This window comes from Diadema setosum, chromosome 19 (assembly GCF_964275005.1).
Source record: "Diadema setosum chromosome 19, eeDiaSeto1, whole genome shotgun sequence".
Classification (NCBI taxonomy): Eukaryota; Metazoa; Echinodermata; class Echinoidea; order Diadematoida; family Diadematidae; genus Diadema; species Diadema setosum.
Genome location: NC_092703.1, coordinates 15,389,680 through 15,416,464, shown reverse-complemented (window position 1 = coordinate 15,416,464; position 26,785 = coordinate 15,389,680). Strand labels below are relative to the sequence as shown.

Sequence of the window (26,785 nt, the reverse complement as noted above, 5' to 3'; positions counted from 1 at the left end):
CACGATAAACGTCCCTTAGGCTCCTGTGAGATGCAGTTGCTTGTGGTATTACGTGTCTAACACAGATTTCGTGACCCGCTATTGGTATCGACTGTCATTTATCCCACGATATAGGGACGATTAACGTGGATTAGAGAGGGACACCTTTGTGTCAGGCTCCAATAACGCGCGTTTACCCACACCTGTGACTCAACTCGGAAGATACAGTGTCCCCGGGGGATTTTCCTGTTGGCATTTACCACCACCTGTTAGCTCATTCCATTAACCCTGTCATAGACAATGATACGAATATCATGTACAAATGCAATGACGTTCTTTGCAACGTGATTCTGAAAGAGTTAATGCATATGTTAATAGATGATTGTCTATCGCAAATCGGAGAGTGAACGTTTCATCTTCAATTAAGGGGATTATAGGTCTATGTTAGATACCGGTAAGTGTCCCAAAGACTTCGATTAGACTATTTGTGTATTAATCGAAAAGAGAAAGTCTAGAAATAACCACATATTGAATTTAAATTGACCAGTATCCTCCTTTTACAAACAAATGCTAAAAGAATTTGAACAAATCCCTCCTTCATAACACAAAGAATAGATCCTTTATTTAACCAGTTGGAAGTTCTCTATGAATTAGACATTATTAATGATCTTCAAATTTAAAAACATTTATGTTTAAACACAAGCAAAATTCGCTACCCAAAACTTTAAGCATGTCTTTTTTTTTTCATGCAGCAAAAACATTCATTTATTTCCATCATGGACCCGCTATGATATTGATTTGAATAACCAAAGAATTCTACTGGCTCACACATCCTTTAGAAACTATATGGACTTGATGTACGGAATGATATTTTTTCAAAAGAAATTTTAAAGTAATCATAATAGATCAAACATTGAAATGCATTGTAGCATTGACGAAAACTATTATAGAAACGCAATGTCATGTCAATTCATTGTTATCTTAGGCTTAAGCACATCAAGCACATGTCTTCCACTTTCCGACACTTTTCCCGTGTATTTTCGATGGAAGCCGGAATGTTAAAACCATAAAATTATGTCGCATTCATATTATCACTCCCCTGTTAAAATTGCTATTAGAGATACTCCTATATAGTGTGCAGCATGTGGTTACTTGTTCTCATCTTATCATATGTGATAAGAATCTTCTGTACATGTCATTCTCTTTCGTTTACTCTGTAGTTTGGTCTGTAGTTGTACCCGTGCTCCTCATTCTGTTCTTCACACTATAGGCTTTTGTTGGGACCTACACTCAACAAGCTTTGCTTTTTAGTAGGTTCCATCGTATTTCTCTATAGCATTTTTTACTTTGATTGAAAATGGCACATCGACCGATATGTACTATGTTTGTATTTTTTGTATACATCAAAGCTGGACATTCTGCATTACCATATTTTGTTATATTTTGTGCATTTTCAATCGAGAAATACGAAAATAAAATTGAAATTGAAAATTGAAATTAATTATCCATTATTCAAATCAGGCCATGCGGTAATCTCCCACCCACCTTGCACTTGCCATTTGAGTCCTTCTCAAATTTGTGTGTAAATCCTAGAGAACGGTTTTTAGTCGTATTGGTATGAGGAGAGAGAGATGTCATTCAAGAAGCATTATTTTTCAATTCAATTCATTTTATTTTCATACTTCTCATTTATGAACATTACAACAGAAACCAGACAAGTTCTTTTACCTTGTGAACAATGTGCAGAAAACAAACAATATACATGGTGATAAAACAGTAATTACATGTAATGATAACTGGTCAAAATCGAAATCGAAATGGGGTTAATCAAAGAGAAGTATGACGGGACCTACATGGAAGCTAGCTTGTTTGGCTGTAAGCCCCAATTATTATAGGCCTATATGTTATTATGCAGATGAGAGATATATTTATTCTGTATCGGGTACTCTCAACAAGTTCAGTTTAAAGTGGCTGTCACTCCAACATTTGTTTGTGTAAATGTTTACGAGAGAAATGTTAAGAAAAAAAAAAGAGATTAATGGTTGAATGTTTTGAGTTTGTATTATGTTGACATAGAGATAATAAAAATAGTCCATGGAGGGCTAAAACGTTTGGGGAAAAAATCATTATATATGTTTATTGTGACGAGGCCCTGCAACAGTTTCAGCTATGTTATGGGAAAAATGCAATAATCTAGCTACTCTATTGTGCATCTAAATGATATCATTGTTTGCATTTTGTTTTCTTAGAAAATTCGAATTTTACCACAATCTTTTGATTGTCGTTGTTTTTTCGTTTGTATATTATATTCTGAATGATGAAAGTATGTTCTTTCCACTGTTTTGTGTCCAAACGGTCAATAAATACAAGATATTAGCTATCATCATGGTACATGTTCTCACTATACTTTGAAAGTCTATTCTTACGCCACGTCATGTGCAAGTTCACCAAATATATACCGCATCTGTCATGAAAAGGGTGTTGTTGTGTTGCTGCAGTCTGATCACGTATTTAGAGCACTATTTACCATTTGCAGATGAAACAAAAGCCCAGCTTTAGTACTTCAAAATAGCTCTAAAATGTGAGTTAGGGATGGAAACAATCAGTGTAAAAATGTTAATCAACATAATCAATGTAAAGTATTTTTGAATATACAAAATGTGAACAATAGTTTTAATGGAATTGTTCCTAGACTAAAGCGTCTACAGTTATGGTTTAGCGAGAAAAATAGTGATATCACCTTTTATTTTAGACTTTATTGCAAAATTCTTATATGGTTGGATGTTTTGTGATACAAGTGACTATGCATCAAATGTGATAAATAGAACATTTTTTTTTTAGATCGCTCTCCCAACTGTAAACAGTACCTTTTAAAGTTTCGACATCTCGACTGCCCCAGGGGTCGTGTCCATGATGTCATGCAATGGTTCATGACGTAAAGACCTGACAGGGTCCACCAACTCCCCAATATTCCCCCAGCGAGAGGAAAAGGAATCGAGGGGCAGGAAATGATACAATTAACCAACCTTCCGGTTTTGCCCGTCACTCAAAGATCTGCCCAGAGCTACTTGGATGTAGAAGACATTGTCGCCTCTTTGAGTCGGTTAATTCTAGCCAGCTCTAAATATCATCGAGTGTTTATTTCCAGCACTTCCAATTTTGTATTAACATCACTTGGAAAAAAAAAAATATATATAAATAATCACAATAATGAACGCACATGTATACATAACTTCATTAACTACGTACTTTCCTCGGAATAAGGTAAACATGTGTTCAGTGTGGATGATTGTCTTATATATCTTTATACACACACACACACACACACACACACACACATATATATATATATATATATATATGGATAAAGATTTAGTAGGAGAACAGAAAAAATATCATGCTGTCTCCATATTTTTTAATACACTAATTTTCTGGCACCTTGCCCATTGTAGAACACGATTATACATTACCTATGTCTTTATTATCTATACATGCATATTCAGTTAATGCTGTACGTTATTTTTCTCTTTCGCCCCAAAACTACGGATTTATCCTGTGTCGTTCAAGGTTCTTCAGGTACATAAATGGATAAAGTGATATAAACAGACTAGCTGTAAGACGAACACAGAAGAGTAGCCACAACTGCCATCTTGTCGTACCTATTCACATCTGTTCCGGCCGTTCCTCTGCCCCCCCCCCCACCTTTTCTCCTCTTCTCTCATTCTCACCTTCCAACCCTCTCTCTCTCTTAAAGGTATAGTTTACCTTTGGGAGAAGTGATTTTAAAAATTTTCAAGGTAGCACATTTGATACATATGTGTAGGTCAGTTGTATCACAAAACATCCTGTCATATAAAATTTTGCAATAAAACCTAAAATATAAGGATATATCACTGTGTTTCTCATTAACCATAACTGTAGACAGTTTAGTCTAGGAACATTATTTTATTATAAATATCGTTCACATTTTGTATATTTAACAATACTTAACATTAATTACACTGATTCAAATTTTTAAAGCGGTAGTTTCTATCCCTAACTGACATTTTAGAACTCTTTTAAAGCACTATAGTTGGGTTTTTGTTTCATCTGCAAATGGTAAATAATGCCTTTAAGGCTTCGGCACACCAAGCACGGTAATGGCAACGGTCCGGTTTCTTGCTGCATTGAGCCAAAAGGAACCATTTAGTCTAACGTTAAAATCAAGAGCAACAAAATCACCAGTTGAAGATTTATTTTGTAACAAAATTATTAGTGGGAAAGGGATATTGTAACAGAACCAGGCATGGTACCTTTTAGTGCACCGTACCAAAAAACAAAACAAAACAAAACAAAACAAAACATAAACAAAACAAACAAAACATAAACAAAACAAACAAAACAAAAACAAAAACAAAAACCCGGGCCGTTGCCGTTATCGTGCTCTGTGTGTCGAGGCCTTTACCTTATCTCTCTCATTCTCCCTTAACCTGCAGCTTGAGCCTTTTTTCTAGTAAGACTTCGTATCACTGCATGATGTGGTTACAAAACGGGAAGCTGTTGAACCATCAGGCCGGATGATCGGTAAAGAAGCCCTAATTAACATCACCCACTCTCCCTGTGTTTTTTTCCCCTCGTTCTTCATTATCCCCAGGTACGCCGTTTAGAATTTCTGAAGGCCCCGTTTTCGTGACCTTCTCTCATTCTTTACGGGACAAAGGAGTTCATGTACAATGGTGACTCGAATTGAATCCATGAAATAATTCAAGTAAAAATGATTCTTGCCTCGAGTTAATTTGATTTTCAACTGATTAACAAATTGCCCTACATTGACGTAATTAAAATAACTCGGCGCAAGAATCATTAATTTGAATGAATGAAAAGTACCTGGTGCTACTATAAAAGGTTCAGAAACATCATGGCTATTGGCGGTGTTGGGCGGAAGCTCGGTAGTCCAGATCTAATATCTAGCAATCAGGAGGTCGTTGGTTCGAGACCAACTTGAGTATATGCCCATGATTTTTTTTTTCCATCATGGCTACTATTAAAGCACTGAACAATATTTGGTGTTTAAGGGCAATTTGTCAATCAGTCGCAATTCATAGAATAATTTGTGATAAGCGAAGGGTCATTAACTATAAAAGCAAAACACATGCCTACAGACGTCAAGCATCTAAAACAGATGAACTCAGTGACCAATTAGAGTCCGTAAGTAGTTAATTATTCTGTTTTGTCCCGTCCTGTCGTATATCATATTTGTGACAAGTGTCTATAAATAAGTAATTCATAAGTTTTATGAGTGGTTCACAATATACAAGCTTTGCTTTTTAGTGGACCTCTCCATTCTTTTTTTTTTCAACTGAAGCATGACTTTGTATTATTTTTTTTTTGCCAGTATGCGCTCTTATGTTTATCGATATCATTTATCTATTACAAAGGCAAATGTTTTTGTTTATGCTCTCATACCTGATTTATCTTGTGTTATGTTTTGTTGGAAAAAAAAAGAATAAAAATAAATGAATTGAATTGAAATTGAAAACAATAAGTTGTATGGAAAATAAATGAAATCAAACGAAATGTGTTAAGCGCTTAGCATTTTGCACAATAAAAATGTTGTTGGTTTTGTTTGCATTCGTTAGTAGGCCCTACTGGGTTGGAAACATTAAGATTTACTAGCTGAGTTTGATTGCGTGCATTCTCAAGATGAACATCAACATTTTGAATGACATTCATATTCAACATATTGTAGCGTTATATTGGGTGTGTACACGCTATTGTCTGTCATCACTGCCAAACGTAATGCCACGGCATGTGAAATTTCAAGCTGAACATTAACGTTTGGAATGACATTCAAATTTACAACGTTGTTCTGTGTGTGCACGTTATACGTGTTGTTTGTCATCATTGTTGAACGTGAAGCCACGGTAATTGCTTTTCAAGCTGAGCGTCAAAGTTTTGATTGACATTCAGTTTCACCATATTATTACAACATTTCTCTGAATGTGTGCATACATGTTGTTTGCCACCATTGTCGGTTTAGTTTATTGCAGGTCAGTGTTGATTAGGTTGCACGATAAACAAAATAATCCTTGTTGAGGACCCAACATTGACCTTTGCTTTTAAGGACATCAGTTTATAACAAATGTATCTCTTAAAATGAACTGTCAAATGTAAATAAGCATGTATTTTCAAAATGAACATATCTTCATATTCTGGGATTTTTTTTTTGAGGATTTCCAATCGCTGAAGGGCAAAAAAGAGAGATTTGTCCAGTACAGACAAAAATGTCCTATTTGCAAAATATCCAAGTGGTTGATCCGTCGTTTTTATAAATTCATAAGGTGATTGCTCGGTTTAGTAAGGCAAGATAAAGAAAAGCGCAAGCTTTAATGTCGTTTTAAAGAAATAATACACAGCTTTAACAGCGACCCTACAATCAGAGAGCATGTCGCACACTGTGGTTGCGGAGATGAGGTTCGAAGGGAAAATTTTACAACACTGCAATTTTCCCTATAAAACGAGATATTACATGATACAGAGGAATGGGTGCACCATTGTTCAATTTTGTTACTTCCGAGTTGTTCGCCTGTCAGAACCCATCAGTGAAAATGACATTTGACGCGTGAAAACAACCCCATTTCCGTCCAAATGGCAAATGGCAAAGCACTTACGACGCCCCCTCAGTCTGAACATTCTAAAGGCTGAGTAATAGCATATATTATATCCTTGTTATAGAACAATGCGTTCACTAATGTAATCGCAGAATGTCCACTTCAGTGTCTCACTGTATGTATGAATATGAATATGTATGTATATATATATATATATATATATATATATATATATATATATATTTATATATATCCTTTGACTATGTTTATCATGTAGGACAGTAATTACGTGTTCATAATCTTCGAAGAGTAATTCAAAGCTTTTGTAAATAAAATGTGATCATTTTGGAGCTAAGAAGGAAATATCAGTCATGTGACTTAGACATATTGTTTGATCTGTTATTTCAATTGACTACGACATGATACTCTGGTTCAAACCAATAAAATAAAAGGAAAATCATTTAACCCTACTTGGCACAGATATTATTTATCGATAATTTATTCTTTTTAAACGATGTCCTTTATTCATTTTATCTATCATTTTGTATACTTCTAATTATACTTATTTTGCAATATGATTCCAAAGGATATTCGATATTTGTCTGTGAATGCCTGAACAGAGAAAATTTGTACACAGATAGGGTTTTCCAAAAAGGTTTAGCAGAACTGTATGAGTGGTTTTAATATAGTTATTGACTAACATTATGATGGATGCGGATTCTAACACAAGTAGGGAAAAATCGGCATTGTTGCTAACTTATCTTTACATTATTTGAAGAACACGTATGGTCAGATAAATATAAATCCTATTATACAGGGGAGAGATAAAGCTTTTATTTCCACTCACTTATCAAAAGTTCAAAATGCCAGGAAGTGATAACGGTGATTGCATCTCATTCTTTAATCTGATTGTTCAATGTACTGTCACCTTATGTTTGATGAAAAAAAAAAATCTTCAATTTGTCTCCCTCTGTACAAATGATATTTGTAAGATCGCAACTGCAGATCAACATTTTTAGCAATGTTGTTTCGGGGTTTGTTTGTTTTTACACGTTGTTAAAATGGAGGTCAACATTTTTCGACATGTTTTTAAAGGGATGGTATAGTATTTGGTTGAGATGGGGATTGGACTTTTAACTTATTGCGAGATACTAAGTAACCACTTGTGAAATGTTTCAGAGCATATGATTCTATGAGGAATTAAAGTTTATCTAAAGAAATCGATTTTGAATCGGCTGAGATATCGAAAAACAAAGTAAAACGAAGCGATCCTATTATAAGGTGGGTCCCACCTTTTATTAGGTTCCCTTTGTTTTGGATATCTCAGCCATTTCAAAAACCAATTTTCATCAAAACAACGTTGAATCCCTCTTAGAATTACATGCTCTTTCATGTTTCATAAGAGGTTTCCCGTTGTCTCACAAAAAAAGTTGGAAACCTGAAGCCCTATCTCAACCAAAACTATACAATCTCTTTAAAATGTGGATTAAAATGTAGATCAGTTGCGATCTTACAATTTTCATTTGTACAGAGGGAGACGAACTGAAGAAAACTCATACCCCATATTTTCACCCCTTTGCATAATAATCTCTTACTTTCATTCAGTACTGTAGTTACCGTATGTAGCGCTGATACAGGAGGTCACGGTCTGGATGAACGTGTGGTAACAATTTGTCATCATAGATGAGCCATCCAAACCGTCAATTGCACTTGCTTACTCTGATTTGATATTGTTGGCTTAACCCACAACAGTCTCCTAAATCTTTTGTCCCGTTTTATATCCAAACCGGAAATCAATCTCTCCGTGAATAAGAGGCTTTATCAGATGACCTTCCCTCGGGTCGTGATCCAGTGTAGGAATAAGAATAAGAGAAGAAAGAGATTACGTTTATTTTGTCCAACTATAACGGGATTGTTCGGATGTTGTCATAAAGTTGCCACGAATCGAGATATTTTTGGACGCTAATACATTTCATTATCGTATCCCAATTATCACTATCTACCATGATAACCATCATCAATAACATGTTTATTTAACCGTAAGGAGCAAACCTTGGCTAGAAAGATTATTCGCCTCCTTTTCTACGCTATTGTATATCACTCTGCATTCATGATCATAGGTAGACAAACAAAACTTTGCGGAAACTATTCATCTGTACGTAGCTACATCGGAGAACACTAAGTTTGGCAGAGGCTCTGGCATTTATATTTTTTCATGAAACGATTGGAAGCAGCCGTTTATTGTCATTACCGACATGGATCTAACAGTCGGGAGATTTCAGGATATCGGATGGCAGTCACTTTTCACCCAACTAGGCCTGGCAAATGCTTTTAAGTGACGATTCCTCCTCACATTCTTTATGTATATACGCCATGTGAAGTTTATACCATCATTATCAAAATAGATAGCATGAATCCAACAATGGGTCAAGAGGACACGAAGGCCCGAATTCACGAAGGTGGTACAATTAAAACCATGGTTTAAAGCATGGACAATTTGTATGGAGCGCCAAGTGTCGCATGGCCTTTTTCGTTACGGAATCAGTCATTTCTTCGACGAAATTACCGTTTCGTTAAGGAAGTGATCATTTCGTCGACAAAATGTTGTCCTTGTTGTTCAAAATGACTGATTTCGTATCGAAATAGGCCATGCGACACTTGGCACTCCATACAAATTGTCCATGGTTTAAACCATGGTTTCAATTGTACCACCTTCGTGTATTCGGGCCTATGTGTCCGATATCCTGTCCAATTCAAACTTTTATGAACAGTTTGTGCTCGTGAGTGCTTGTGTGCATGTGTGTGTGTGTGTGTGTGTGTAAGTGCGTATGCCCAAAAAAAAAAACTTTCTAATGAATTGTATTTCTAATTTACTTTAAAAATAGAGTCTTAGTCCCTTTTTCCATTCCTCTCTCTGACTTGCGCAACATTGCTTTTTACATAAATCGTTATATGAAAGAATTTACATTGATTATATTATATAATGCTGTATTATCTAATGCTATCCTTCTTAGCACTAGCATATCATGAACAATCACGTCAGAAGTTATTAGTAATAATATAAGTCGTTTAGAAAGTAACTCTACGTCAGGTCGAACTTCTCCATTCTTCAACATAGTTTAAAAAAGGATAAGATACTTCCTCAATATATATTCTAAGATGGTTTAAAGAGAGAAAACATGGACATTTCTAAGAATGCAAATTAAGTGTGAAAGTTGATCTCCTTTTATTGTAATAATCTTAAATGTACAGATTTTTTTTTTTTTTTAAATGGTGACTCTCTGGGGGGGGGGGGGTGGGGGTGGGGGGGGGGAGGGGGAGAGAAATCCAAGCTTCTTTGTAAGAGCCTAATCACATCATTGATCCCTTCCTGATGGCAGGGGGTCTGTCCCCTTTTCACTACTGTCACAGAGTCTGTGGGGAAAAACAGACCAAGGAGAAACCATGCTGGAGTTTTTTTTTTTTTTTTTCGGTACATCCTTTTCTCCACACTTACCCCCTTGAATCGCACTTTCTCGAGACAATGAAGAGAAGACAGAAATCATGACAGGAGTTCTTCTTCGCTCGACAGCTGCCTCTCCCATTGACGTGGGACTCGCCTTTCGACTTTGTAATTTGAAGGACACCCTAAAGGTTATTTGAGTATACGGCTTGAAGGGAGGCAAGAGAGAATGTGACGATTGTCTGTCTCGCTTGTTTGTTTAATTGTGATCCTCTCGGAGAAGGGGGATAATCTCCCTGATTCATGTTCGTCATGTTCCAAGCTTTGGGACATTCAAGGTTGGAACCTGTGCTAAGACCCAGAGATGATAACATGGCTTTTCAATACCGCGAGGGGCACTCAGAACATGATATGCCAAGACAGAGAGGGGCATCGGGTTTGTGTGCTGTAGCACACGCGTGAACAGGAACAGAAACACAGGGGCCAACAAGCAGCACAGCGAAGTTTGATGTAAACAAAGAATGGAGTGCATGAGGCAGATTTTACAGCTTCAAATTTATCGGCTGTTTTCCCACTTTACCTTAATCAGCTCCCTTTAAATCATTATTAAGTGAATCAACCTATAGCTAGTTACATCTGGACTTGGGCAAGACATGGCGTATCCCATATGTCACGCACCCCGCCCTTAACATCATTAACGAAAATCTTGGATGGGATATCATGATAATATTTGGACTTTCAGTATCAAGGAACAAAGTTACTTTACCTAAATTCGGCATCTTCGTAATGAATGTAAAGGGCTACATCCGGTCGGAGGAGGGACGAGTAGATAGAGGGATTAAAAAAAAAAGCGAATTGATTTGATGCAATGGAAATCGCAGAAAACTTGTTAAGCTGAGAGTACAATTACGTGGCTCTATAATTGCAGCTACATGACGTAGGCCTACTTCTCACAATCTTGCGGACTGCATGTGTACAGATCGTGTACACAGATAAATTATCCTCTCGCCTCCTCCCTTTACATTTAGACAAAGAGAGAACAAAGTATAAATCACAAGGCGCACTAGATGAAAGATATGAGCGCTTACTTTTTTATTTTAGCATTCCTCATATGTTCTTAGGCAATTTTCAATCAAAATCTGAAAAACGATTGCAGCTTTAATCCTTTTCTTTTTCATGTTTAAAATGAATTCAAGCATTTCTTAAATTTCATTTCATTTCATATCAAAGTATGATAGGGGCCTTTACAAGTTACTTTTACATACAATGAACACAATGATTTCTGTAAATATTCCACTGACGACAGCAACGTGCTCGAAGTTGTGAGAAGTCTAAGGTAAAGTCATCTAAGTGGTATAACAATTTCCTGGATCCTTAAAGTACCTTAAGAAGAATCACCTAAGAATCACTGTAATTGGACCAATTTTACACAATATCCAAAAAAGTGTAACATCTCTCGCAGAGGATTCACTTCAATTTGCCATGAAAATGTCTCAACAAAGTCGAAAAAAAAAAACATTTTTAACAGACCCCACCTTCCACTGAATGAGGAATGCGATTACGATTGTTTGCAATCCCGAAGCAGTGACGTAAAGCGTGTAAACACATATTACATCCCACTATGTACCGAATGGGCGCGCCATGTTGTATAGATTGAATACCGGGTTGTTTACATGCGTTGCTATCTCTTCGGGATTAAATACATTTACCAGTATAATATTATCCTCATCCTTTTCAGTTGAATAGATTTTAAGGGAGTGTATATTGTCACTGTCTAGAGGTATTAAGATCGTTGGTAGATTATGGACTTTCTTTTTCTTTTTGTAAAACATATCCTTTCTTGCTTATGCTCGGAAGTCCCAGTATCGGATGTTTGTCACTTGAATTGTACTAAGTTTTGCTTGCACGTCATTGACAGTATTCTTAAGTAACAACAACAGAACAACACAAAACAAAAACTTTTACTGTACAAGATAACTTGTGTAAGCCTGAACCATTTTCAGACTATATAAATTTTGAAATATGTGTCTACTTCACTCACAAATATCTGTGCCGAATGAGATCATAACTTTAAAGGGAAGATAAACCCCAAGAGCAATGTGGATTGAGTGAAAGCAGCAACATTAGTAGAACACATCAGTGAAAGTTTGAAGAAAATCGGACAATCGATGCAAAAGTTATGAATTTTTAAAGTTTTGGTGTTGGAACCGCTGGACGAGGAGACTACTAGAGGTTATGACGTATGAGTGGACAACAATACCAAGAAAATATAAAGAAAATTCTACAAAAATCCATTCTTCATGAAAATTACAAATTCCATCAACTTGATATTGACATATGTTAAGGGTAGCAATTATTCCCCCTGCTTTCTGAAAGAGGTTGGTCCATTGCTCTTTCATAATTCTAGAAAAGTGAATTTTTGTTGAATTTCCTTTATATTTTCTTTGTATTGTTGTCCACTCATACGTCATATCCTCTAGTAGTCTCCTCATCCAGCGGTTTCAACACCAAAACTTTAAAAATTCATAACTTTTGCATCGATTGTCCGATTTTCCTCAAACTTTCACTGATGTGTTCTACTAATGTTGCTGCTTTCACTCAATCCACATTGCTTTTTGGGTTTACTTTCCCTTAAGCATCGAGATCGTCACCGACACCTAACACGGCACAGTCCATCTTGAAACTAAAATATCATTTGAATTGCAAAGGCAACATAGTCGTATAACTCAGTAACAGCAAAATGGTAAGAACTTTAAATTTCACAGTGTGTGGGGATACGCCGGGTTTGAAGACCTATCCCAATGTTTAATTTTGTCAAAAGCCAAGTGTTTTCCCTCTTAAGTTTTGGCCAGCTGGCTTGCCTCTTTTTGCTGAGTCCAAGTTGGCAGGTTCCGCCAGGCGCAGCTCGGATTCATGCTGGTTTGAGCTCTCGACTGGCCCGTCAGCTGCAGTACCTTTGTCACTGTCAATGATGTTCCCCTCTTTTTCGTTGTCAAATTCTCCGATTTCTCCATCCTCACTGCTGTTCGAACAACTATAGATTAGTACGAATCCTCAATACAAAGCAATATCAACCTCTTGGAATTCATCTTACATTTTTTTTTTTTCGCTTAATTTTAGTACATTGTAGTCGCGATATGATATCATACAACAATCTACAGTGAATCACCAAACTTGCAAGCACGAACACATTTACATGCACTAGAGGCGCTAATGCAGTACCGGCTATTGTCGTCTGTTTTACCGCTTACGTCATATATGTTTAAAAAATGTCGACAAGCGGGCTAGTTTGATGTAGCTAGTGAAGTGCATTTTTTAACCTGAAATTTCTTTGTCGAGTGATGAGATATGACAAATCCACTTATGTCACTGCGTTTGTGAGAGTCTCCTCTCCGTGTGAATACCAATTTTTTGAACATTCTAAAACCTTCTCGTGGGTACTTTAAAGGGAAAGCAGTTTTGTTTACTGACGGAGGTACATGTTTATGAGTCAGAAAAATGAGATTGAGTAACATTCGGGTAATTTGTTTCTGACGTTAGAGGAGACACGGAATATCTTAACCTTCGGTGAATCCGCACCAAGTAGCTCAAACTCTGCCAACCACCTGCTAGAAGTTATTGTTCTCTCAGAGAATCGGCGTTTGGGCAAAGCAGTCAGCTGTTGACATGTTTTGGCTGGCAATCAAGTATTAGAGTAAGGCCGGAGTGTTGTCAGGCCGTTCCTTCAGGATGCCCAAAAACTGGATAAGCAGTCAAAAGATTTTCCAAACACAGTGACAATTGCTTTCTATTAACTCAGTCGAAACGAGAATCGCATCACCATGACAGCTTTTGACGGAGCTGTGGACTGAATCATCAGTCGGATGGGTTAGTTACTTGCTCTTACTTGCCACTATTTCCGAACAATTTCCTGCCCCAGACAATAGTATGGAAAGACGCCAATGTCTATTCAATCCTGCGGGACTTTCATTGTAATTATCCAAACAATTTAGATCTTACGTATTTCCGTCGCTTCCTTGTGATACAAATGTAAGTTTGTCTTTGACACTCGACACCTGTATTTACTCTGATTTTGATTTCCCTTTTTTTTTCAGATCAACAGGCGGTGACGTATTCAAGACTTTAACAACCTTTAGCAGGTGAAACGAGGTTTCCTTTGACAATATGCAGGAAGTACATACACACACTACACATACTGATGCACATTATTCCCTCTCTCTCTCTCTCTCTCTCTCTCTCCCGTGCGCGGTCTATCTTTATATGCACAAACAGACACACACACACACACACACACACACACACACACACACACACACATGTTATGGTTTGAAAGGTCTCAAGAAGGTAAGCCATAATTTCACAAGACGTTCATGATTCTATCTTCGTTCTGAACACACAGTATATCGAAGCACAGTAGATAAAATGCACTGTCTGTGTTTGTGACAATACAATGACATCCTTTCTGAGCAGGTGTGTCGCAATTTATCATCATATCATTCGATGTTAATACTTACATTTATTGATTTACTGACAACTTTTTGCACCGTTTTACATGCAATCAATCATTTTTCGTTCTCTTGTTGTTTCTGCCGTATATCAGTATCTAAAATTTCTTTCATTTTCCTTTCAGGGAAAGCTTACTCTTATTCCAGAGCTTTCTTTCATGTTGGTTTCTCAATCTTTCCACGGTTTGTATTCCGTACTTTGCATTGCTTGGCAAGAAGACTTACGTCAAATCAAATTGATTGGCTGCTTTGCGTAATCTGTCAAGAAGCATTTATTACAGAATTACACAATTGCCTTAAATGATTAAATTCTAGCTTTTTTTGCGTTCTGTACGAAAAATAGAATCTTAAAGACGGATTGAATTGATTTGAGTGTCAACATTGTACCCTTCAGTGCAACCGTGATATTTTATATTTTGTAGGCTTTGTTGGGATGATGGAGTGGTTTTTATAACGCTGGCATAGAAAGGTAGGTGAAAAGAAAAATGGTGGAATCAAGGGTGAAAGATTTTGATTGGACATCTAACGAATGGTCGGGTGGGTTGATTATTTAGATCATTTAACAAGCAAGCAAACGGATGCCTTCGAAAAATCAGAAAATTCTCAGGTTATTTACGCTCAAGAATAGACGGGAAAAAAAAATGCGCCTACAGGCCGATTAGCGAATGGATAAAAGATAGATAAAAACCTTGCCCATGCGTAATTGTAAGCATCCTCAATAAAAAACGAGGGTTATAGTGTGCTTTTTATACACTTTCCTTTGACATCACAGACCCCCTTTTTTAAAGCCCAGCCTTACCCCTTCCTGGCCACAGATATCCAAGAGAGCTGAACAATTACTTGACTGGAATCCAATTGATGCGCCTTGTACCGTACAACAGAAGTGACTTGCTCTCTATGGGGATAGCTAGAAAGCAAGCGCTTGTTCACTTCGGGGATGAAAAACGTGATAAACTTATCCCTTTATAAGAAAAAAATGGAGTACAATGCAAAACAGAAAAAAAAAGTCCCGATGAGTCAGTCTACCAACGAAGGGTGCAAGATATGAATTTGAGTGGTCACGGATAAGCTCCCTTTGGCTCCTTATGAAACATAACATTATACTTGCCATTGTTATCACAATCGTTTTTGTTTTGTTAGGTGTGAGGAAGTTTGTTTTTTTCATGTGTGTCACGTGTACTTTTTGATTCCCCCCCCCCCCCGCAAAATACGTGTCACCTGAGCTGGGAAAGTAACAGTATCTGACGTTAGTAGGAAACAATGTACCTCCATGCCATCACCAATCTTCAATTTGGCATATATGGCAAAGTAAAAATAAAAAACATAGTCGAGAATATACGGCGTGTACTATACAGTATTTAGTGTACTTGTGAAGACTGAAAATCTTGAATTGAAGACGACTTTTATTGTCAGTCCGTCACTGCTGTAACAGGATTGTTATGTCGACGTCTTGTAGACAATGACACGTAATTCCCAAATATACGCAGATGACATGTATATTTCAGACATTTTACCTGTCACCTGTTGTTGCACTTGGAACTGAAAAATACTCAGATACCTTGTTTCATGTTGATACCTGAGGGAATGTAAATTTCAAAGCTGGCACATTGGTGTAAGCCAGTAAGACATAATGATATATACCAGTTACTACTCTTAGCAGTTTGAGGAAGTTCTTATTCTGAGGATCCTTTCCGTAGCTTTGATTTGCTGAACATCAATTTGCACAAAAGAAATACTTTGTATCGTTTTTGCACGATGTCATTTATATCATTCGTGAAACTTTCATTGAACTTTTTATTTCCCCCCCCCCCTTCCTGGAACCATGTTATATGAGTACATCGCTTGCATTCTAATGGCTGTTTTAGTATAATACACAGAGTGCTCAGACTATCCGATTCTGCTGTAGAACGTTAGGACTGTTGAATGTTGATTTTTAATACTAAAAAATGCGAGCTCAAATAAAAGTATCCTGCCATGAAGTGGATGTTGATAGATCTACATCGAGTCCATGATCTTCACATTGTCAATTACCGCAGAAAACCTAAGTAGTACAAAGAAATCATATCACAAAATATGGGTGAGTGTCTGAACATTTAGATATTTGCACAGTTTATGTCAGTTTAGTGTTAATTCAACAGTCACGTGGACACGAGAGAGGTCATATCTATAAGTGCATTTTTATGTGAAGCATTCATCTTTTTTTTCTGGTTTTTTTTTTTTTTTTTTTTTTTTTTGGGGGGGGGGGGGGGGTTAAGTCCCTTCAAATTTGAGGCCTTTCTTTTTATAATCCACATGTCCACCACAGCGTTATCATTCTTGTCCCAGGTGTACCTGAATGTCATGTCACACCTGACGCTAATAAACGGATTATAGACAACTTCCGGACTTAAAATAATAATCATTGGTGGGGTGCGGGGGAGAGGGACGCGAGGTATAGCATAGATATTTAATACCCCAGGCACCAGGATAAGACATATCCGTACATATCAGTATGTCAGATTTCATTTTTTTTTTTTTTTTTTTTGGGGGGGGGGGAATACAAATGTACACATTTTTTGACCGGTTACTCACTATAATGATAAGGTTGATATTGTTCCCCTTACATCTGAAAGAGGTATGTCAACTGTTTTTTTTTTAATCATGCCTGAAATGTTAAATTATGCTGAGTTTTCTCTTTATATCTTTTATATTGTCTATAAGTCACAAACTGTCACAAAATGTAAAAGTCTTCTCAGCCAGGGTGGCGACACCAAAACTTAAAAAAAAAGTAGCTCATGACTTTTGAACGGATTGTCAAATTTTCCTCAAACTTTCACTGACGTGTTCAACAAAATGTTGCATTCACTCATTCCACACAGATAGCCTCTACATTTGGGGTTCATTCTCCTTGATTAAGACATTTACATGAAGTGTGGTTGGCTGCCGTATCGATATGTCTTCTTCCCCGTTTCATTTCCGGCTTACGTTGAAACAGGTTACCAACCGAGGTTTACAATTCTTTGTTGCAAACCTTCATGTTATAATCAATAAAATACACCTGTCCCTCTTATTGTTCTCCTCCTCAGTAACTTCATTGCATTCTCTAGAGATGACGACTTGATGACCTGTTTCTGTTGACCCACGTCTCACATTTTAGTCACAATGCCCCTCTTGGCACAGATGCTGTTTTGTACAATATCATATTGACAGTTGTATAGTGTGGTATGACGAACATGCAGTCATCAGTCAACGTTAACAATACCACTTGATCAAAAAAGTGATAATAATGTCATTCTGTAAAGCTCTGGTTGTGTACAGTGCACTCCCCTTATAACGAACACGGGATATAACGACATTTTGGATATAACTAAGTAAAATCGAGGGTTCGAAATTGTCATCTAGATAACTTTACACCTTTTTTTTTTTTTTTTTGCTCCGATATGATAAAATTTCGATACAGTAGAAACTCGATATAAAGGGATCTGTTATAACAAAATACCTGATATAACAAACTCATTCTTCCGTCCCTATGAATTTATTTCCTTAGCTTTTTATTGTTTAATGACTAGTGATGTACGAAAATACCTGATATAAAGAACAAATTGTCTTGGTCCAAAGAATCTCGTTATACTGAGATTCCACTGTATAATGAAAGAAAATTGAGGACGTCGTTATAACTGGAGTCGCCTGTGTAATGTTGTGTATAGGTGGCATGTAGCTGTGTAGGTGGCGACAGCTGGGTAGGTGGCGTAAAAACTGTGAATCTAATGCGCATATATATTCCATGTTGTAATCGACATCTTGGTTCAGGCTACCTGTTATAGTGATTTCTTTGATTTTTTTTTTTCAAGCGCACTACCTTAAAAATAAAAGCCCAAGGAGTTTAACTTCAATTAGAATGGATACTTACATTGCGTATTGCCTTCTCTTTCTCTATCTTTTTATTTCAATTTCCTTTAAAAATCATGTTATCATTTACTTTGATATCGTTTAGTTGCTGTAAATGCTTTCTTGCCTAGACATCGTCAACATGATTGTCTTTGTGGCACATAACATCCCTGTGGTCGTGAGCAAGACAATATTTATCAAAAACTCTCTGCTCTACCTATTAGATACACAATACGCATCCAGTAGGAAGTTAATCGTTTATATAGTTTTAAAACATCGTGAGCACCTTTTTCAGGACGGTTTTAAAATATCACTTCAAAGGAAAAAGAGAGAGGGGGGAGGTATACTCGTAGATCTCACTGAAATCGTACGTTTGATTCGGAACGTCGTGGAATTTTAAGTATGATTACTATAAAATCCCATTTGACCCCATTAAATGTCATACAAATTAGATCATACATTTCTTTATATATTGACAGTTATTACTGTGGCGTCACTTCCACGTATGAATTACCAGTATAATGATATCTCTCTTGATTAATACAATGTAAATCTCGGGTGTTGAGGTGGTTACCATGGTAATGATAGGGTCACAAGAAAGTCATTTATCGCCGTTCCCTCTCATTGAAAGTAGAGATAATAGGCTGGTAATGTCCCTCATTAATTTTGTCTGGTTGATAAGAATAGAGGATTACCTCTCTCTCTCTCTCTCTCTCTCTCTCTCTCTCTTCTTGTTCTCTCTTTCTTTCTCTTTCTCTTCCTATTCCTCTCTATACTTTTCTTTATTCAAAGTTTGGGACAGTCATCAAAGCAGGTGGTTTCTGTTGAACCAACTATTCCATTTTCTTGCAGTCAAGTTTTCTTTTTTACTGTGTGTTCCTCATTAAAAAGGTAGAATGATAGTAGTACGATAGAGGTGTAATATAACGCATCAGTTATTCAAAAATGCTTGCTATTTCGAGTGCGTTGCGTACCACATGAGTGTATTACTGCTAATTTGCTTGTTTACCATCATTTTGATAGAAAGACCACTTTATTAATTGTTCACGGTCAAATGACGGTGTGCTATCTTCTTCAGACTAAAACTGAAGTCAAGATTTGGTCATATCAGACCAATCCTCAGAATAATAAAACTGGACACTCCTTTATGATGAAGACGAATTAAAACTAAAATTTCTAGTTATTCCGATCCAGAAAAAAAAATATCAAATTGTTATTCTCGGTGCCAAAAAAAAGGCGTATTCTTGAGTGGCATGGGGTAAGATTTTTAATACTTTTAATAATCTCAGGTGCATTGCCGTAAAATTTCATTCACGACGTTGGAAGATTGTTAAATCATGCAAAGTTCGTGTCGTTTGCAAAATGGATATACGACCTTTAGCCATACAGCACAACGGCATTCCCCTCCGGAGAGTACACTTGCTATGAATGTCATACACCAGGGAACATGCTGTTAACATACTCGGGAAGATTTCAAGGAAATCAAGTGCTTCCTCCTTCCGAAGCAGACTAAAAACTATAAAAAAAAAAAAAGAGAGGCAGCACAGAGGAGAAGTACGTAAAAAAATCCACCTGCTCATTTCGACAGCGCTTTTTAAAGTTCATTGGTTTTTTTATACTTATGAAAACACGAAGACATATATGATATATATATATATATATATATATATATATATATATGTGTGTGTGTGTGTGTGTATATACATATATTATATATATATATATATATATATATATATATATATATATATGTATATATATTCATTCTATTTCAGTATTTTCTTTCCTCATTTCGTTCAACACGGAAAAGAGTCTGATAAAGGAAATTGATTAAATTTTTTTGTGTGTTGAATATCACAGACCTTTTTTCCCCTCTTCATACCACTCGGTGTCATACGGATCCATTCTTCCAGTGTTTAATTACTGAGTTATGTATGTTATTGTGTGAGATATAAAACACTGCGATTCATCAATTGTCTTTATTTCTGTGGGTATCATCACATTTAAAGAACCGTTTTCAACCCATACTCATATTTGGGCTTGACTTCTAGATAATCACCAGTTGATGGATTTTATCCAATAGGTGGGTGACTTGAAATGGATCACATAATCGTCATTTTGTAGACGGAACTTGACTTGCGTAAGATACTCTCTGCTGAACTCTAGCAATGTCTAGTCATATCCAACGATTCCCCTAAGAAAATGGTCATCGAAGATATTATCATTATTACTGTTATTATCATTTTGGTCAATTATTAAAATGACATATATGTAGGAGAAATCTCATGATATATTACGAAACATTAGTTGGTAAGCATGATTACAGAAGAATTTCATTCAAGTCTTGCTCTCAATTTTGCTCATCTTGTTTAATGATCCATATGGACATTGTACTTTGTAATTTGGTCTTTATGACTGGGGCGACGTCCTCTCGCCTTCACGTAATCTTTGAATGTACCAGTTTCAGAAGTAAACATAGTATAGCAAAGGCAGAAATGATTAGTATCTATTGAGATTTCAGATATCTGTTTTAAATCATACCCTATCTGGAGTTTCAAAACTCTCATTTTATCGAATGTCCACTTACACTCCGTCTTAAACAGCTATAATCGCATACCGCTGTCAGTGTCACGAATAATTATACTAAGATAAAGTCAGAAAGTTTCCTTTTTTCGATAATTTAATAATCTCTCCATTGTAAAACATTGTTAACAATATGTACAACATAAAAAAGACAGATTCGTTGTGCATTTTCATACAGACTTGAAGGCAACATGAACTTACAAGTTATCACTACATTATCAACGATAAGCATTCGCAAAATGAGAAAGATAATGACGATAAGAGATAGGTTATGTCAATGTTTATGAAGAACATCATTTATCATCATTTAGAAACTCTATTTACATCACTGTTCTCGTTAAAAAAAAGAAGATAATTTTTATTACCTAGTATAACATCACTGTTTTATCAAACTTCATGAATGTTTACAAAAAGATCATCATGAATCAATGATACAACTAGATTGTTTGGACTTGCCATTAGGTATCTATAAGAATCCTGCCATGGTAGCAGCACTGGTATTTTTTTTAACAGTTTTCAAAATATGGTGGTGCAAAGGACTTTTACTCCTAAGAATCACACCAATGCTAGCAAACCTGCATCTATCACTACAGGGTGATCGAGCAATCCAGTTGCTCTAGTTTTCATAGCAAAAAAATCTAGCGATTTCATTTACAACTATCATACACTCGCCTGTGTAGTTTCCCTATTTGTCTGCCTTTGCATGGTTGCTGTTGTGAACATGGAGCCAAGTTTTTACAAAGTAAAATAATTCTAGCATGTTTAAGAAAGCACAGTGTTGTAATGTAAGAGGCAAACGCAAGCTGTCAAATACCCTGGCGTGTTTCATAACGCTGTTCGTAAAGTTACGAACGACTTAAGATCAGAACTGGTGATCAGTTCTGATGTGCTATACTTATCAGAATTTCAGTAATTCAGCACAAGAACTGATCACCAGTCGTTCTTAAGTCGTTCGTAAGTTTACGAACAGCTTTATGAAACACGGTATCCCCTGGTCTGATAAACTGCTTTTCATGTAGTAACGTACTGAAGATTTGATATGTGACCCTGCATCACAAAACCAACAAAACTTCACCAGACATGGATTTCTAGTTGAGAACAGATTTTTAAAGAGCAGACTTTAAGCTTTAAAATGATGTATAAGTCAATTCAAATGGACTATCCTAACATACCTAAGTATTTGAAAGAATGCACACTCTGGAAAGGTGCGAACTGAGAAAAGAGGCCTCCGAAATTGTCTATTCAAGCGCTTAATCTTACCAAGACGAGATAGCTGTGCAACGAATGAAACAAAAGACAGACAAGCAAACAAACAGGCTATAAAACACCATATCAACAAAAAATGAAGGGATTACCTGTTCATGACTAATACCATCTTTCAAAGCAGTAGCACTATCCTATCAAAAGTTGTTTGAGTTGAAAGTGAAGAGTGTGTAAAGGACTTTTAAAGAATGAAAAGGGGCCTCAAAAACATACTTATTTACACTATTCTACAAAAGAAAAAAAAAGCGCTCCAGAAATACTGCTAGAAACACAACTTCCCATTCCTTTTATGATCCCAAACTTTGTCATAATATAGAGGATGAATTGATCTTAAAAAAAAAACATGGAAAACCTCGAGACTAAATAAGTTGACCCGTTTCACCAATTTTGAGTCCTCACATAAAATCATGGTGTGCGAACTTTTTGTTGGCTTTGTGGTGCACGGTCACGGCTAATAATGTCTGCAACTCTTTGTGGTAAAGAAATAATATTCAAACTTGCACATGATAGAAAAATACACAAGAATCTATTGTCTCTCCAAAGCGATTTATGTCAATCATACCAGAAATCTGTTTGTTTTTTTATGAAGAAAATCTAGACTTTCAATGAAAAGGAAAAGAAAAACGTACAAACACGACTAAATGTAAGGGATGAAACAACACATCTCAAAAGATCGATGTACTAGACTAAGATATCTCAATCTATAAAAAAACGACATATACTATATTGCATAATCCGATTACGTTAAAAATAAGCAAGAACCTGCGCCAGTCGTCAAAACGCTTAGTTGCACTACGTAGAGTTCTGAGCCATCCATCCTGTAATATTACCAGGCTGAGGTCACGGTATTAGACAATCTGACTCTGAGTTATCGGTCTCTGATCTTTTGCAGATTGTCAGTGAAATTCGTGCCTGCCCTAGAAATTATTAACTGTCATATTTATAGCACCAAATATCTCTTTGGTTTGTAGTAAAAAACAGCATATAGCGGATCTATCACTAATTATCAGAGTGCAAGTGAAGTCTCTGCGTCGACTGCTTCAATGCTATTATCATATTCCTAACATATGCTGACGGACATAACACTTGGTTACAATTCTTCTATAATTGTACAAAAAAAGTTTCCGGTCAGTATTATAGTATAAACCGTGGAACTACAATCCCTCACGCAATGACAATTGTTCGTGGGCCCAATATAAGGAGTGTATTGGTATTCAAAATGATTGTGTTTCATATTGATATTGGGGCATGGGGTCCCTTTCTCGATCCTTTTATTATTGGCCTTCTGCTTCGATCCTCTGGAAATGAAAGTCTGAGAGGCATCGCGTTTTCATACAGGGATACTGATTTGCTGTGATTGGTGAATCGAACACGATCAATTGAGTCACTCCGTTCACGGCGAAGTGGTTGGTAAGAATGTCGCGCTTGTCTGTTGTATCTCCCATGACCCGCGGAAGAGCTACGAACCCCCGGTAAAGGAGGCGTGGGAACCTTGGAGCTTGAAGGTCCCCGCGACATTGAAGAACCCCTCACAGGTGCGACTGGCTGCCGTGATTTTGAAGTTTCTCGCACAGGGGGTACCGGCTCTTCGACCTGACCAAGCTTGGGCGATGAAATTTCGAGAATTCTTGGCACATCGTCCTCGATTTCCCTTTCCTTCCTTGCCCTGCGCCGAAGACATACGACAATGACAACAATCAAAATTAACAATATGGTTGCACCGACGCCCGTTGTAGATGCCAGCAGAATAGACATCGGTGTCCCTCGGACTTTAGGCAGCTTCCGCCTGTCTGATAACGTTACCTTCGACTTGTCACCGGAAACCGACTTGTTGCTCCTCTTGGGCATTGCTGTTGCATTGGATGATCCTGGACCTTGGTCAGGATCAAGGGTCTTCTCTACTGCGCTTGAGCTTACCTTGAGGAACCCAATGGCACTTCGTCGCATATTGAGGGCATTTGAAACCTTACAACGAATCTCGTACTGCGCAGCCGCTGCTGCCAAGACTCCCTTGATCTTAAGACGCTTCCCACCATCAAGCAGCTGAAAGACATCGGGCTTCTCAATGACAGGATGTCCATCAAAGAGCCACATGTATCGCGTGATAGGTGGAACGGCGTGAGCCTCACAGGAGAATATCACCGGGGTGCCCACCAAGGTACTAATAGACACTGGCCGAAGTGACACGTTCATGGGAATGTCGAAGGGAATCAAACTACAGGACGTCCGCGGACTATTTTCAAGAGGGTATTTCTCGGTGCATGTGTACACTGCGTGGTTGTCCATGTCACGAAGGCGGCGATGGAAGGTGACCACTTTTTTCTTCTGGTCGTTAAGCACAGAAGAAGAGGATATGATTTCAGAACCTCGCGACCAGCTGAGTTGGCTGAGGGCGTTGTGAACTAACGACGAGCATGAAAACGCAACTAGGTCGCCGGGACCGGGATGGGCTGGTACCAACGAACATTCTGGTGAACCTTCGGGAATTTCCTTCTTGACGACATTCACATTAGCCAATCGAGTAATAATTCGGCGGCTTGCCACTCGGTTATATACAATGCATCCATATTGACCACTGTCGTACCATCGGGCTTGTTTTATGATAAGCTCGAACTGGCCCTGAATGTGATTGGAGTGAAGATCAAACCTGGCACGGACATCTGCGCTAAGTGCCGGTGACAAGGCAGCTCCGTCCGAAAGGAAAGTTTGCTGACCCGACGTGGGGTTTAGCCGCACCCAGTGGTGATGGTCAGCCGTACCCAGCCCGGTGGCTGTGCTGCAACGAAGTCGCACCATGTTCCCTTCGAAGGCAAGCTGATTGTTCGGCTGCTCACGCCATGTCAATCCGCCCAGGCACGAATTCACGGCGAGAAATATGATCCACACTCGAAGCATATCAGCCCTCCAATGTACAAGGTGTCGACCTACACTGCAGCGTGATATCTCCTTATCTAAAGATCCAGTTTCTCTGAGAGGCAGCGACGTCCCACAGGTATTCTCTCACTAAAAGAAATGCCGTCACCACTCAGTCTTTCATCGAGTCGTTGAGATGAATAACCACACAATGCAAGAGCGCGAGAGCCGCCTACTGAAATTCGTCCCCCCGAAAAATCATCCACCCTCGCGCTCGCGCTGAAGGCTTTTCAAATGCAAACGCGAGAACAGAAATTTTTGTGAGAGTGACTCTGACGATGCGATCGACGTGCGTTTGTTCGACACCCGCGGAAGTTATGAATCGAGCAATCTAGAGCCAAGGCGCATGACTCAGGCCTGGATCATCGATACACAGGGCAACGGAAAAGAGAGGAAACGGGGAAAGACGGTAAGAAAGAGAGAGGCAAATTATTATATAATAGATCTGCGGTGAGGGCAGCAACTTTGAAAAAAAAAGAGCGTACAAATTTGACTGATGTCTGTGGAAATGTTGATGGCTATTTGTTTTTGTTAGAACGTCTTAGAAGGGTGTAATCTTTGATTTGTTTTTCAAATGTCGTATATCTACATGTTCCGTTCAGAGCGAGATGTGACATGGCAGTCTTTTTCTCTCTCTCTTTTTCTTGCTCCTTCTGTTGTAGAACACACTACAGAAACAATGACAGCTCACCTTGGTTGTTAAGGCATGTTTAGGTTCAAGATATCTTGTCCTTGTCATTTTTTTTTTGACACAGTTCCAAGCAGGGGAAAATCTTTCCTTAACCCTTACATAATCTCATAAAAAGCTTTTACTCAACACAGCCAAAGACACGCACAATGGTGGAGAGCACAGTGTTTCTGCACCCTTAGTTCTTCAATTTGCGCGTTGAGCCTGAGGGTGACGGTATATCATAAAAGCCTTTCCAACATTTATGTTAATGTGCATCAACATTACATACTATCATACCGTGAAAACCTCGTAAACACGCTTAGTATAGATATACGATATGTACACCGATACTCCATACCGATACTGCGGACTTAAACTCATCCCAACTCAGTTATAAAATACTTCAAAAAATAAAGAAGAAGACAGTTTTACAAAAATTAACATTCAAGACCAGATACATTGAAGTCAGTTTGGAAGACAATATTGATCATTTCAAAACCTTCCTTCACATGTTTCATAGAAACCATACAGTTTAATTATCTTTAAAACAGGTACAAAGTATGGAATCTTAAAAATCGAATTTGGACAAAAGATCTCGGGCAATGCCAGATATACATTTGTCTATTTGTATCTAAGTCATTTCACCTACGTTTTAAATTTCCGCGGGTTTATGTTTGTGTCCTGATCAGTGGTATCAAGGATGAGAGGGAACGATGAATAAAAGTATTCCTCTACATCTCCCCTTTTCATTTGTAAGAATTACAAAAAATGCTCATTTTTCTAGCAACCTTATAGCAATTACAGCTATGATTTTGTTCAACGGATCTAGTTCTTTATTCCTTCGTGATTCATATAGTATTATCGTAATTTCCTGAACTCCAAAATAAGCACCAAGTGACAATCATTGTTTTCTTCTTTCACCTACGTAAGTTCTCGTTTAACAAAGTTTGAAAGTCAAAATTCAAACTTCAAT

At 37.5% G+C, this 26,785-nt stretch overlaps 1 protein-coding gene across 1 annotated transcript in view; it reads right to left on the bottom strand.

The window, feature by feature from the left end:
• LOC140242298 (uncharacterized) overlaps positions 1 to 25,124 on the bottom strand; it is a 142,061-nt gene extending 116,937 nt beyond the window's left edge. The window contains exon 1 of the mRNA XM_072322041.1: positions 23,693 to 25,124. Within this exon, the coding sequence (XP_072178142.1) occupies positions 23,693 to 25,124 (1,432 nt within the window). The remainder of the gene's footprint in view (positions 1 to 23,692) is intronic.
• Between the last annotated feature and the right edge of the window lie 1,661 nt (positions 25,125 to 26,785).